This window comes from Lonchura striata, chromosome 7 (genome assembly GCF_046129695.1).
Source record: "Lonchura striata isolate bLonStr1 chromosome 7, bLonStr1.mat, whole genome shotgun sequence".
Lineage (NCBI taxonomy): Eukaryota > Metazoa > Chordata > Aves > Passeriformes > Estrildidae > Lonchura > Lonchura striata.
This window is the reverse complement of record NC_134609.1, coordinates 13,475,259-13,487,693: the sequence shown is the minus strand read 5'-3', so window position 1 is coordinate 13,487,693 and position 12,435 is coordinate 13,475,259. Positions and strand designations below refer to the sequence as shown.

Here is a 12,435-nt window from a genome sequence, read left to right as displayed (position 1 = left end):
AGGGCACACTCCTGGCATGCACTGCAAAGGGACAGTACAGGGTAACTGAACAGAGCAGACACGAGACAGAGCATCACTTAATCAAGGGGAGAGCAGCCATCACTTGGTAAGGGCAGCCTTCCTAAATTCAGTCACCTTCACTCTACACCTTCTGTACACATACAAGCCTTGATATCTGCTGTACATTAGCCTGATCTCTTTTAGCTTTCCATACACCAGCCTACCATCATCACAAATCCTGTGACTTCTCCCACAGCAAGGGAAACAACCAGTCATTATTTTACCATACAAGAAGTAAAGCCCTAAGCTTTACTAGGTTTCAGATTCCTACAACCAAGCATTCGTTCACTCAACACTTCTATAATGGCTCTGAAATGCATGCTTACCCTAAGCTGTCCCTTTTCTCAACTCATTGAAATAAAAACAGAGTGGAAGCTATAAACTGTGTACTCAGCATTAAGTTGAACGCTGGTTATTTCTTCTCTAGCACTTTTCACCATCCTACTGCTCTCAACAACAGAATCTATTATCATTATTGACATTCTTCATACGGAAGATAAAGAAGTATATGTGGGTTCCTCACTAGGATCTCAGTTCATTAAGAAATTACTACATTAATAATCATATAAGGTCACAAAATGGTATTTGAAATACTGAATCCAGCTACTAAAAACCTCACTGTATTGATCAAGATGGTGGCGTTGAACAAATACAGAACTTCCACCCTCAGAAAACTGTAAGTTTAGGGAAAAGGAGATAAAGAAAAGTCGACTTTGATTTGGCTGCCAATAGAGATGGCATTGATCATGTGAACTAAGGTGCTCACCACAGAATGCTGTCCCTTCTATAAGTGACCACAGCTTTTTCTATAAAAGCCAATTTCATGCTTTCATGCTGTTTCACCAGCCTCAAAAAGTTTTCCTTCCACACAGGAGGAACTTTAGTGAATAAAGAATGAAGAAAAAGAAGCTGGAGAGAGAGCAGAAGACAGCAGATAACCAGACAATGACACCATCAGGTCCCAGAACTTGCTGGGGTTTTCTAGCCCACAGCACTGATGGCTGTTGCCAGAATCCAGACTGTCTCACTTAGGCAGCAGTGTCATTAAAAAGACTTGCCACTGGACTATCTGGACTTAATCCCACAGAATTAATGAATCTATGTCCATTTATGTGGTTAAACATGCTCTTTCAGTGAACTGGGACTTGTAGAAACGAAGAAATACAAGTGTGAAAACAAAATAGAAATGAGCGCAAGCCAAAGACAGGAGCGGAACAGTCAACACAGTGCTGAGTCTTACCTTCTTCATGTTCGTTCCCATGTAGCTTTTAGGCTCTTCTTTAAACTGAGGCAACCTGAAATACAAAGAGCAAGCCAAAACACATAAGCTTATATGGATTAACAAGAAGGGGAAATAAACAGCCTGGTCTTCCCAGTTATGCTGCAGGTACTAGAAAACCCAAATTAGGTTTTCTTCACAAAGAAAGACTCTCCTAATTTCTTTTCCTGCCAAAATCTGCCAAGGAAAAGAACCCCCACAAATACAGATGAGAGGTGCTGTGCACGCTATTACTGCTAATGGCTGTTTTTCTATATTGGTTTTCCTGCCATGTAAAGACCATTTATTTTCCTTCAGTGTATGTTTTCAGCAGTGCACTATTTACACTTGTTCACAATAGGTTTCTCTAAAGCTGCTAAAAACAGCTGCTGAGTCAGTGCCATCCACACCAGGATTCTTGCAGTGTACCTGTTATTACTAGTCATGGCAATTCCTCTCTTTGAATGTGTAGAAACCTCAGCAGTTATCCTGTGTTCTGCAACATATAAACACAGCTATGGAGGGCAGCAGATGTACATTAAGTTGAATCTTTGGAGATAAGCAGTTCCCATCTTGGAATGAGGTAGACTGCTCTTACCTGTGCTACCAAATGACAGCATGTACAGCTCTACAATTCCACACACCTTGTTCCCTCTTCTTTATTGTTTCTTTACTACAATTCTGTCTTTACTTGATGAGGGTATAAAAGCTTTAGAGCACAGCTTTGGCTGTTTCTTTTTCTGGAAAACAAGATGCCCAAATCACCCCTGCAGTTGCTGTCTTTGCTTTGCATCTCTAACCCAATGTTCACAGGTACAGATGGTGATGGTGTCTCCGAGTCTTATCAAGAAGGACAGAAGAGAGGATTACACAGTAAGAAATGAAAAAGCACCAAGTAAAATTCACATATGCATTTGGAGTAAAAGTAACGTGGTTTCTCCTCTTTGAGGAGATTGATTCTGCCTATGCCAAACATTCATCCAGTGCACAATGCAGGGCACACAGAGAAGAAAACTGAGATCCCATTGGAACTGTGTGACAATGGGGAAAAAAAATATGATGCAACTGTGTTTCATAAGCTGTCAGTTTTACCAAAATATTTTTCTACTAAAAGTATATATGTACCTGCAAAAATTTCCTTCTTACAATACCCAGAGAAAGTCTATGATTACTTCACTATTTGGAGAAACAGTTTTCCAGTTAATTAACTTACCTGAGTTTTAAAGAAGTCATCTTGATTACCTAAAGGGTGCTGAAAAGGGCAGAATGTTTGTCCAAGACATACGATTTCAAGAGTTTTAAATGTTTTTTGATGTGTGAGGTCAAAGCTCTCAGCTAGAAATCAGTGTGTGGGTATTCAACACCACTTCTGTTCTCTCCGCTAAAGAGAGCTATATTTTTTAGAGCACCTTTTTTTCAGTGAAGTTTGCATTCTCTGTCCTGAAACTGGTTCTCTATCCTAAAGCTCTTCATTACTTGGCTGTCCATCTCTCCTCAAAGGACACTTTAAACCAGGCAACCTTCCCTACCTCTGTCTCCCTGCAGTCTGACAGGGTCAGCCCTAGAGAAAAGTGCCAAATCCTTCATCCCCTTCCACCTCTAAATAATGACCATTTTGGATGATTTTTCTGAGGGCCCTTAAGTGGAAGTGTGGAATCTTTCTGTCCTTAGAGGGCCATCTCGGCAATGCTGAGGCAAACACAAGCAGGTTTACCTTGTGAAGAGCAGCTGCACCATGTCGACCAGAGTGTGCTCTGCAGATTTTCTCAATAACTCTGCGAAGACAAAAACAAATAACACAGGTGTCATTACTCAGTGTGATATTATCAAGAGGCTTCTTCAAGCAGACTCCCCTCCGAGTCTTGTTTACAGAGATTACGGCAAATTTATTAAAACCAGCTCCAACCCCGCGTTACTGCAAACGGCCACGGCATCACACGGTGGCGCTACACAGCTGGGGAAAAGAGCAGTCCAAACTTACACAGCGAACGCCCAACAAACCTTCCATGAAGTTGTAGAAAGACACAATAATATAAAGCTCAGCAGCTTTCCATGAATGCATGCTCTACAACAGAACTAGTTAATGCTGAGGAAGCCTGATCAATTTCTTAACAGCAGAAGTATGAACAAACCTACCACTGAGCCTCATTTCGAAGCATATGCGGAAACAGGACTGCATGATCTCACACACCGACTCATTGGTGAGGTGGGCTCCCACTGGGGTGAGCAGCAACGTCCTCAACACCTGCAAAGAACAGCACCCACATGTACCACACTGCAATGAACCCACATGTACCACACTGCAATGATGCATGCATTCCCAAGAGGAGGTTGGTTTCCTCAAGAAAGACTGCCATGAGCAGAAAACCTAAGGAGGCTTCTTCTGGAGTAATTTTAAACTGAATGCTGTGCTCAAGAAGCCAATTAGGAGACACGAATGATCTCCTGACCCACTTCACAAAGAGGTCTGATACACTGCATGCTACCCAGTATTTAAATTCAGAAACTAGATATCTGCTCAGAAGTACACAGACCAAAGAGGTACACAGTCCGTAGTTTTGTCTCTACAAAAAACTTTTCTCAAAAATAAATCTGAGACCTCCATATTTTTAATTAACCCCCCCAACACATCCCATGCACAAGGTAGGATTATCAACACTACCACATTATCAAGTTCATAATTTAAAAATAATTTAAGCTTTTAACTATTTTCATTTGGAAAAGCTTTTACCACAGGTATATGAGCCATTTGTTTAAAAATAAAGTCTGTCACTAAGCTCCTGCAGAGTCAAAACATTGCTCCCTCCTCTTCATCTCTATGTAACAGGATATGTTCCACAACAGGCAGCAACCATTATGGTAATTACCATTTCTCTCCTCTTACCTGTAGGATTTTCATCAAGACAACCTCATCGCTCGCATGATCTGTGCCCACGAATCGAGCATGAGTGACAGCATCTGCCATATTCTCCATCCCCTCTGCTGTGCCCTCATGGCTGGGATCTGAATAACAGAATAAAAGAGATATGTCAGGGAACAGCCATCTACAGTCTACCACCTCTGCGGGGAGACATCTACATGGAGATATTGTGTGACCTTCAGCTCCCTCAATTTATGTGATTTGCACTGAGTTGACCCAACAAGAACATAACTCACCTTCCACTAATAGAAGGGATTTATAGCTGGGAGCTTTCAGAAGATGTATCAAGAATCTACTTATAGTCGCAAAAAAATAAAAATTGACAAAGAAAATAATTGCAATTCCATTGTTAATGGTTCTCTATGCTTTAGAAGTTAACTTCTAAGACCGTGTCCTGTCCCCTACAGTATAGCACAATCAGCTATTAAATGCATTCAGGCCCTCCTTGGGAATAAAGAAAAAACAGCTCTTAAACACAGGGAACCTAAAATTTACTCTCATGAGAAGAAAATGCCAAACAGGTTCCACTAAATTGAGAAGGGAAAATTGTCTCTTGTTCTACATCCCTCTCAAGGAATGAGAGCTGGGAAGGAACAGACCAGTAGCTTTCCCCAGAGAAAACAGCAGACAGACACAATCACAGTTTAGATATCAGAGTTGCAGGCGTCCCACTCCAATCATTCATCAAGGCTCCTTCTCTCCATTTCAGTCTTTTGCAGCTAGAAACAATGGTGCAGTTGAGAGAATGTTTAGGATGAGATTGTTGCTAGTAACCGTATCTTGTGCTACATTACAGTGGCTTCAGAAAAGCTGCCTCTGGCTTTGATTTCATTCTCACTTAGACAATATGGCACTGGGCAAGAATCTTGATACCCTTCTACCTAAACAGTCATTAGGAAAGGAAGGAGACAACCTAAACATTGCTTAATACCTCATTAATTGGCTATGGGGCCTCTTGAACTCCAGCAACAATGCTGACAGAGGAACCAAGCAAGACCTTGTAAAAGCTTTGCAGATGCCCTCTTTGACTCCAGTAATGTTCACATCTAGGAAGGGCTCTAAGTCCTTGGTACTAAAGAAAGCTGCCCTTATTGTGGACCAGAGACAGCAGCCTCTACCGCACTCCTACCCTGAGCGGCTGCAGGGTAAGAAATTTCTCATAGTTTCATAAAACTGAAATGGCACCAGCATATCTTAGAGTCACATAAATCTGCACAGGAACAGCACTTTGCCATTGTCTCCTCTTACACATCCCTTTTAATAATGGAGCTTGCTTACTTTTGACATTGTTCACACACACACACACACACAGAGAGAAATCTTGCATAGTTTAGAGCGAGTTCCTCTCCTGGCTTACCAAACTTCACTGAACTTTTAAGAAGGCTGTTCTAAAACCACTTGGTCATTTTTCACTCAGTTTAGCAGCAGCACACAACAGGATACAAAACTGGAAGCATTAGGTAAGAGGCCTGGCTGCCAAAGCAGTCCTCCACATACCTTCAATAATGGCTTACAATCCAGTGAGAAGCTACTACTCTTCTACCAGAGGCAATAAAATCAGTCATAGGTTGGTGAGTCATGTAGTCTTATTCATGGAGGTAATAGCATAAATCACCAAAGGTGATGTAGGCTCATTCTGAATTGTCTTAATTAAATTAGGCAAAGACCAGTGGTGTTACAATGCCAGCGCCTACATTAGCATTACTGTTAACCAACCTCAACTACCACAGTGGAAAGCAGCCCAGTGGGAATCAAGACAAAAAAGCAACTTGTTGCAGAAAAGGCTCCCACAGGCAGCACACACAGATTCACTTCATTGTCACCTTTTCCAGGAGATGTGAGTTACTCTAGTCTTAGGGATATATTTAATCATAGATATGGATAAACAGTCTGTGTGAAAAGGAAATGCAAGCAAGTTGTGCACATGCTTCTTTAACAGATCTGCGAGTACTGCTTTGCTGTTCTAGCCCCTACCTTCAACACCTCTCTCCCAACACACATCACGCCTGACTACTTCAGTTCTGGCTCCCTGGAACAGCACTACAAATTCAGGTCAATTTATAAAGCCTCTTGAGTTCAATTAAAAGCACAGATGCTTCTACTTTGCAGAAACAAGATACAGACAAAAATCTTTGCTCCCTTGTGAGAAAACAGTACAGAAAGATGTATCGATGCCTGCTCAGAATCACTAACAAGAAGTTTGACTGAGTACAATAACAGTTTGAAAATTGCCTTCTACAATGCAAAGATCTAGACACCCCATCTAGATACACACATTCCATATTGGGTGCAGTCTTACAACAGGTGTGCAAAAGAACAAACAGAAATCAAAAAATCCAGGCTCTTAACCAGAGGGAATTCAGGAAAGCCAGAAGCCTGCTCAGTAACACCTTTAATGGAACTAAAATAAATAACTAAGGAGAGAGAAAAGGTGGAGGGGAGAAAAAGCCTTAAACTCCATAAACAGCAAGTCCTCTCACTGGAAGCTGAGCAACAGCTACTTACTTACAGATACGTAGTTTCCAGGAACATCAGAGTAAGCTAACTTTAGAAATGGAGCCTGAAGCTGCAGTGGACAACAAAAAGAGCACATACTTTTTCTGAGGGAAATACAGAAAAGCTCAATTCTGAAATTTAGCCACTAGTTTTCCTATAGCTAAGGTTTAAGCTCATCCAGTAGGCTGACAGCTCACTAGCTACTGCAAAACTGCTGAGCAAGGAAATAACTAATCTCAGGGATTTATCAATGGGAGTTTAGTATTACCACACAGTTTTCTAGTACTTTAAAACTTATTGTGTAATTTATCAACTAAATTGTAGAAGTATTTAGAGCAGAAGATAATCACTGTAATGCTAACTATTCCTGCTGTAACACATACATGGTGAATATCCATTTTATCTGAGCTGTGATTGGATGCTATACCATTAGTGAATTTGCAATTCAAACTACCAGAGATCACAAGTCTTAAACTCTACTTAAGAATTATTCCTATCTAACTGGTTTTAAAACATACCCCTCAGAAATACTGGCCTAAAAAGGAGACAGATAACCACCTTCTGACATGTGACAGAATAAAAAAACAGTAAGACTGCACAAGGATTAGCAATAAAATACTTTGGAAAAGAAAGCAATTTTAAACAAAGATATTTATCAGAGGAGTTTGGCCCTTTCATTGCACCCTGGTTTTCAACTCAGTGTGTACAGCAGAAACCAGCCACTCACAGAACAGACAAAGCTAACATCACTTTTTTAAAACGTGCTGGCTTCATCTGTCATTATGCAGCCCCAAAACACACTATAATATCTGCCACACTGCAATTTCCCTGCCATGGTTATGCCAGCATTCTTCTCTCTTGTTCTGTATAGTTTGAAACAGATTTGTACATTAAGAAGAGTTTTAAGCATTTCCTATGTTTAGGCAAGCAGTCTTTAGACTACCTTTAGTCTCATATTACAAAAAGAAATTATAATACCAAAAAGCTTTCATTTAACAACACAACCTTGCCAGATGTTCAGCCAGCACCACTAATCCCAGCCTAACTGGTATCTAGAGCAGCACAAAGGACAAGGCTGCTTTGAATGTCACCTGAAGCAACAACGAGGGTCTTAGATTACAGGTTATGCCCCAGAAAAAGAGCCAGGCAGAGAGTCTTCCCACTGCCTACTGCAAAGACACAAAATCACCAACAGTTACAGGGATGCACTCTTGTTGAAGTGACACATTTAATATTCTAAACAATAGGTAGCTAGAGAAAAGCTAGGGAAATTCTAAACTCCATTTTTTCCTGTTGCTGCCTCAAAACAAGCATCAGTTGCCTGTGCAGACATTTGCCTGGACATGTGATACAGATCATAAAAGCCCAAAAGAAGAGTCCATACCGTAATGCTGGAAGTCATAGTTTGCATTATTGCTTAATTCTTCAGGGGGACATGTTTTACAGACTTATTTTTTAAGATTTCTTTATTGCCCTAGGAACTTAAGTCATTATTGCATCATTCTAGTTATATTTTTGTACTTAATGATATCAAATACTATGCACTAACTGAAGTCTTCATACAGTAGATTTTCATCCAACATTTCAATCTTTTTTCCTTCAAGTCTCTATTTTTGCTCATTTTAGTTTTGTGTCTTTCCTGCAAAAGTGATTTGCACTGATGTAAAGCCCTTTCTTTCTCTGCCTTCATGCTATCTCCAAAGAACTAAATATTTAAAACAACAAAAAATTCAAAGTGTTGCCTTACAATGCAAAGGAGAAAAAGTACTGAGAGGTCTGAATTCAGGGGGAAGGAAGACTGATAAAATTATTTTCCATAAGTGAGACTGTGTATAAACAAACACGGGTAACAGGTTTTGTAATTCGCACAGGTATGATCACAAAGTACTAACTGAACTTAGAGAGAAAAATCGAGTGCCACTAACAACAGGATGACACATTGATAACAGACAGAAAGCCAGCTAGTGAGTTACAAGCCAGCTGAGCCACGGGAACTGACCACATGCACATTATTAGTCTTTCACAGATACAAAGAAAAATGTGCAAATTTGAAAGTTTGATCAGCAGCAATAGTCTCTGCCATGAAATTGTGGAACGTGAAGAGTACTAGCACACCACTGGACAAGGTATGGGACTGAGCAAAAAATCATCATCACTCTAGAGCAGAAATATTAGTCCACAAAACTAAATAAATCCTATTGTATTTCTACATGTTACAACATTGTAATCTGAGCTGATATTCTTCCCCACCCAGCCCTTTTGCTTGGAGGGCATTAAAAGGCAGCTGGTGATCAGCACAGTCCTGCAGCAGGCCCTAAGCACACACAGCAGTCAGAGCAGAGGCTTTGGCTCTGTCTCCAGACACGGCTGCAGCGCCACGAAAGATCAGCCAGTAAGATATTAAGAAACTGCAGATGCTGATTTCCCCAGTGTTAATGACAATTTTCTAATCTCCACATTAAGACTGCAAGCATGTATCCTGGCCAAAGACATAGCTCACAGAGATGCATTTGGCTGGCATTTTGGTAAATCCCAAGAAGTCACATAACATACCTATTAGTGCATATGAGAGGAACTTATTCACAGAGGTGAGTGCCAATCCAGTTATGGGGCCTGTAGTGTCTTCAGAACGGATTACTTCCAGAAAAGGCCGAAGAAACACATTAGGTTCAATTTCAGATAGCTCTGTAAAATAAAAATAATTTTTAAAAGACAGACTTGATTCATTAGGATTAATTTTCTCTTTAAGAATATGCAGCAAGTTTCATCTCAGAGGGAAGAAAGACTGTTCTAGGTTAGTTTTAGAAGGCTGGTGGGAAGGTCACAGTTGCTTTCACATATACACACACACAAACACACACACAGATATATATGCATATTTTAAATGCAATGCTTTTGTAAAGTTCACTTTCTTGCAATCTTCAAAACAGCTTTCTGGAGCCTTCTAGGATCTGATTGAAGGAACACTCTGTAAACGCCACAGAGGCCACTGCTGCCTAAATTTATGCTTTAATTCACTGGCAGATGTAGCTGTATTTTCCTAATACTCTTGGAACTGTGTGAACCCATATAGACTCTGTCCCACCTTCTGCCACCCCTGTAACATCCTACTACAGATAAAACCCTACACTTATGACATGCAAAGTACAAATGTACAACCAGGTTCACTGGACCTCTCGCAGCTCTTTGTCTGAATACAAATTGCATTTCTGCAACAGTAAATGTTTGTTTGGCAAAGACAGGAAAACCTCACAAGATAGCCTAACTTTAAAACTCTTCTGTCTTGCTCTCCAAGTAACTGTATAAGCCTCTCAACCAAACAATTAAAAAGGGCACTCCTCTACTTGCTGCTTTGGCCAGGACAGATTCCCTCTAAAGCTGCAGTACAAGAAGGCACTGAGCTATTGAGCTGGAGAAAAAACAACTAACAAGCTTCTTGAACTTTCCAAGATGATCAAGAGACGCTTTGGGAATGGAAAAGAAATATAGAAATACAGAAGAGAATAACCAGAACTAGAGAAATTGACCAAGAAAAACAAACAAAAACCCAAAACAAAACAAAAATCAAGCCCAACCAAATAAAACAGGAGGAATCAAGATAAGAGGAGCCCTGAGGGGGATTTAGGAGAAAAAGCATTAAAAAGCAGGTGAATGCAACCACAACACAGCTAGTACAGAGGCACAGAAGAATGCGTTAAAAGTAACTTAAACATTTCTGGTCTCAAAATTATTAAAGTACAACACTTGGCTCAACTTGCTGAAATATACCTTTTATTCCTAATAAAAGTTAACGAGTCTAATGGCTAATAGTGTCACAGGATCACTGGCATTTATAGCCTTAATCAAATAATCAAATATTGAACTTATCTGTCATATGAGCTTCCTTGAGGCAGGGAGAAAAAAGACTGCAATTCCTAAATCCTTAGACAAGCTGCTTTTCTATCTACCAACATAATTCAATTATTTTGCTGAGGGGGAAAAAATCCAAGCCCCTTATTCTGAGATAAGTGAAATTCCATTTTATCACAGTTCCTATTGAGAAGCCTTAAGTATCAAAGCAAAAAAGTCTGCCAGAAAGTATGTTAACATAACTGTGTCAAATTATGGCAAGGAAACAAAGGAGGAAAAACTATACAGGGGCTTATGTTTTAAAAGTTATGAGCACAGAGAAGAATATCATAGTGCTGTTAACTAAAGAACAACTGCAATTAAAAAGGGACTTTGGGAATCATTATGCCATCTTTTACATTTCAGCCACCAGCTCAAATAAGACCAGCACCACTCACTTGTGAGGGGTTAAAAGGAACATGATGATTCAACCTTTTTGGCTTAAGAACAACTCCCCCAGTTTGTCAGATAATATGCTGGTGTAACATTACAATTGTGTCACCTCTCAATAGCACATGGAAACCCAGATAATCATAAGATATGCTTACATTAGTGCTTATTTAAGTGTGTTTTATAGAACAGTTGACTGGTTACAAGCACTTGGGCAGCATTAAATAAAGTAAAACTGCTAGGAAACAAAACTCAATTTCTTCTTTTCCAAAACTGATCCTTTCTACAGACCAGACTATAATCCTGCCAATTCCTCCAGCCTCATTCACACCAGTGAGTCCCAGGATGAAAAAGCTGCACTGGATGAGTAAGAAAAATGGGACTTCAGCAGCTGTACATCACTGCACGATAGAATGAGATGATGAAGACACACCTGGTAGCAGAGGATATATAGGGCATTACACTCTCCATTAATACATCTTTTGGGACAACAAATAGATATTTTCTTTACAAGAGTAGGGGGAGAATGAGGTTTTTCCTTTCAATTAGAATTGTAAATCTCAATGCTGTTAAAGATCAGATTTCCCTGCAGTTTAACTGAAATTCACAACTTGTATGAAGAGCACAAAACAGCTTAATTAGGATACACAAAACAGCATAATTAGGATTTAACTTAGGCATATATTGTGGAATCTGTCAATGAAATATCAATCTCATTGCTCACACCTGAGGAATATTCAGTTAATCATTACAATGAGTTCTTTCCAGAAGCATTTGCAAGCACTGAGGATGCTCCCTTTTCAAGGCAGAACGTAATCTTGGTACTGGTTCTTCGCTTCAATAGGAAGTTTGGAGTGCAGAAAAACACTGATACTGAAAATATTTTTGCTGTATCCTGTCTTGAAACAGATTACTTTCATGGGCTAAAGAAAGTTCAGCATCTGAAAGTGTCACTAAAGCCACCTGAATTTTTAAATCCACTAACATACTAAAGTTACTGGGTTTTTAACACAGTGACAATTTTGCAAACAGGCCAGTAAATCAAACATATATCATCTTCTTTTAACTCAATCCTGTTGAGGCCAATGAAGTTAGTTCAGAAGCTCTTTCCTCAACAGGTTTTCTTAGCCTTGTACACCAAAGGTGGCAGTGTCCAGAACAAACAGGCCAGCCCTTGTGGATCATAGCTACAACTGCAAGGTGCACTCCTCTCAGGCTTTTCCACTACAGCTCAGGTTTGATCTAGAGCACAGAACAGTAGGAAGTGAACAGCATTCTCTTCACAATACTTTGGTCAGGTGAGACCGTAGTCTTTAAAGGGAATTGTTCTGCTCAACAAGTTAAAACTTCACTAAAGAGACACCATAGAAGGCTTGCCACAACCTAACTGTAAAAGCAAGCCTGTGCTCTCCTGAAAATATCC

At 40.0% G+C, this 12,435-nt stretch overlaps 1 protein-coding gene across 6 annotated transcripts in view; it reads right to left on the bottom strand.

Moving 5' to 3' along the window:
* Positions 1 to 12,435, bottom strand: part of GBF1 (golgi brefeldin A resistant guanine nucleotide exchange factor 1) — a 99,960-nt gene that overhangs the window by 33,197 nt on the left and 54,328 nt on the right. For all 6 annotated transcript variants that reach the window (XM_077784608.1, XM_077784607.1, XM_021547877.3 and 3 more), the window contains exons 4-8: positions 9,288 to 9,419; positions 4,203 to 4,321; positions 3,455 to 3,563; positions 3,033 to 3,093; positions 1,301 to 1,355 (exon numbers count right to left, since the gene is read on the bottom strand). In XM_077784608.1, coding sequence (XP_077640734.1) covers positions 1,301 to 1,355; positions 3,033 to 3,093; positions 3,455 to 3,563; positions 4,203 to 4,321; positions 9,288 to 9,419 — 476 coding nt within the window. The remainder of the gene's footprint in view (positions 1 to 1,300; positions 1,356 to 3,032; positions 3,094 to 3,454; positions 3,564 to 4,202; positions 4,322 to 9,287; positions 9,420 to 12,435) is intronic.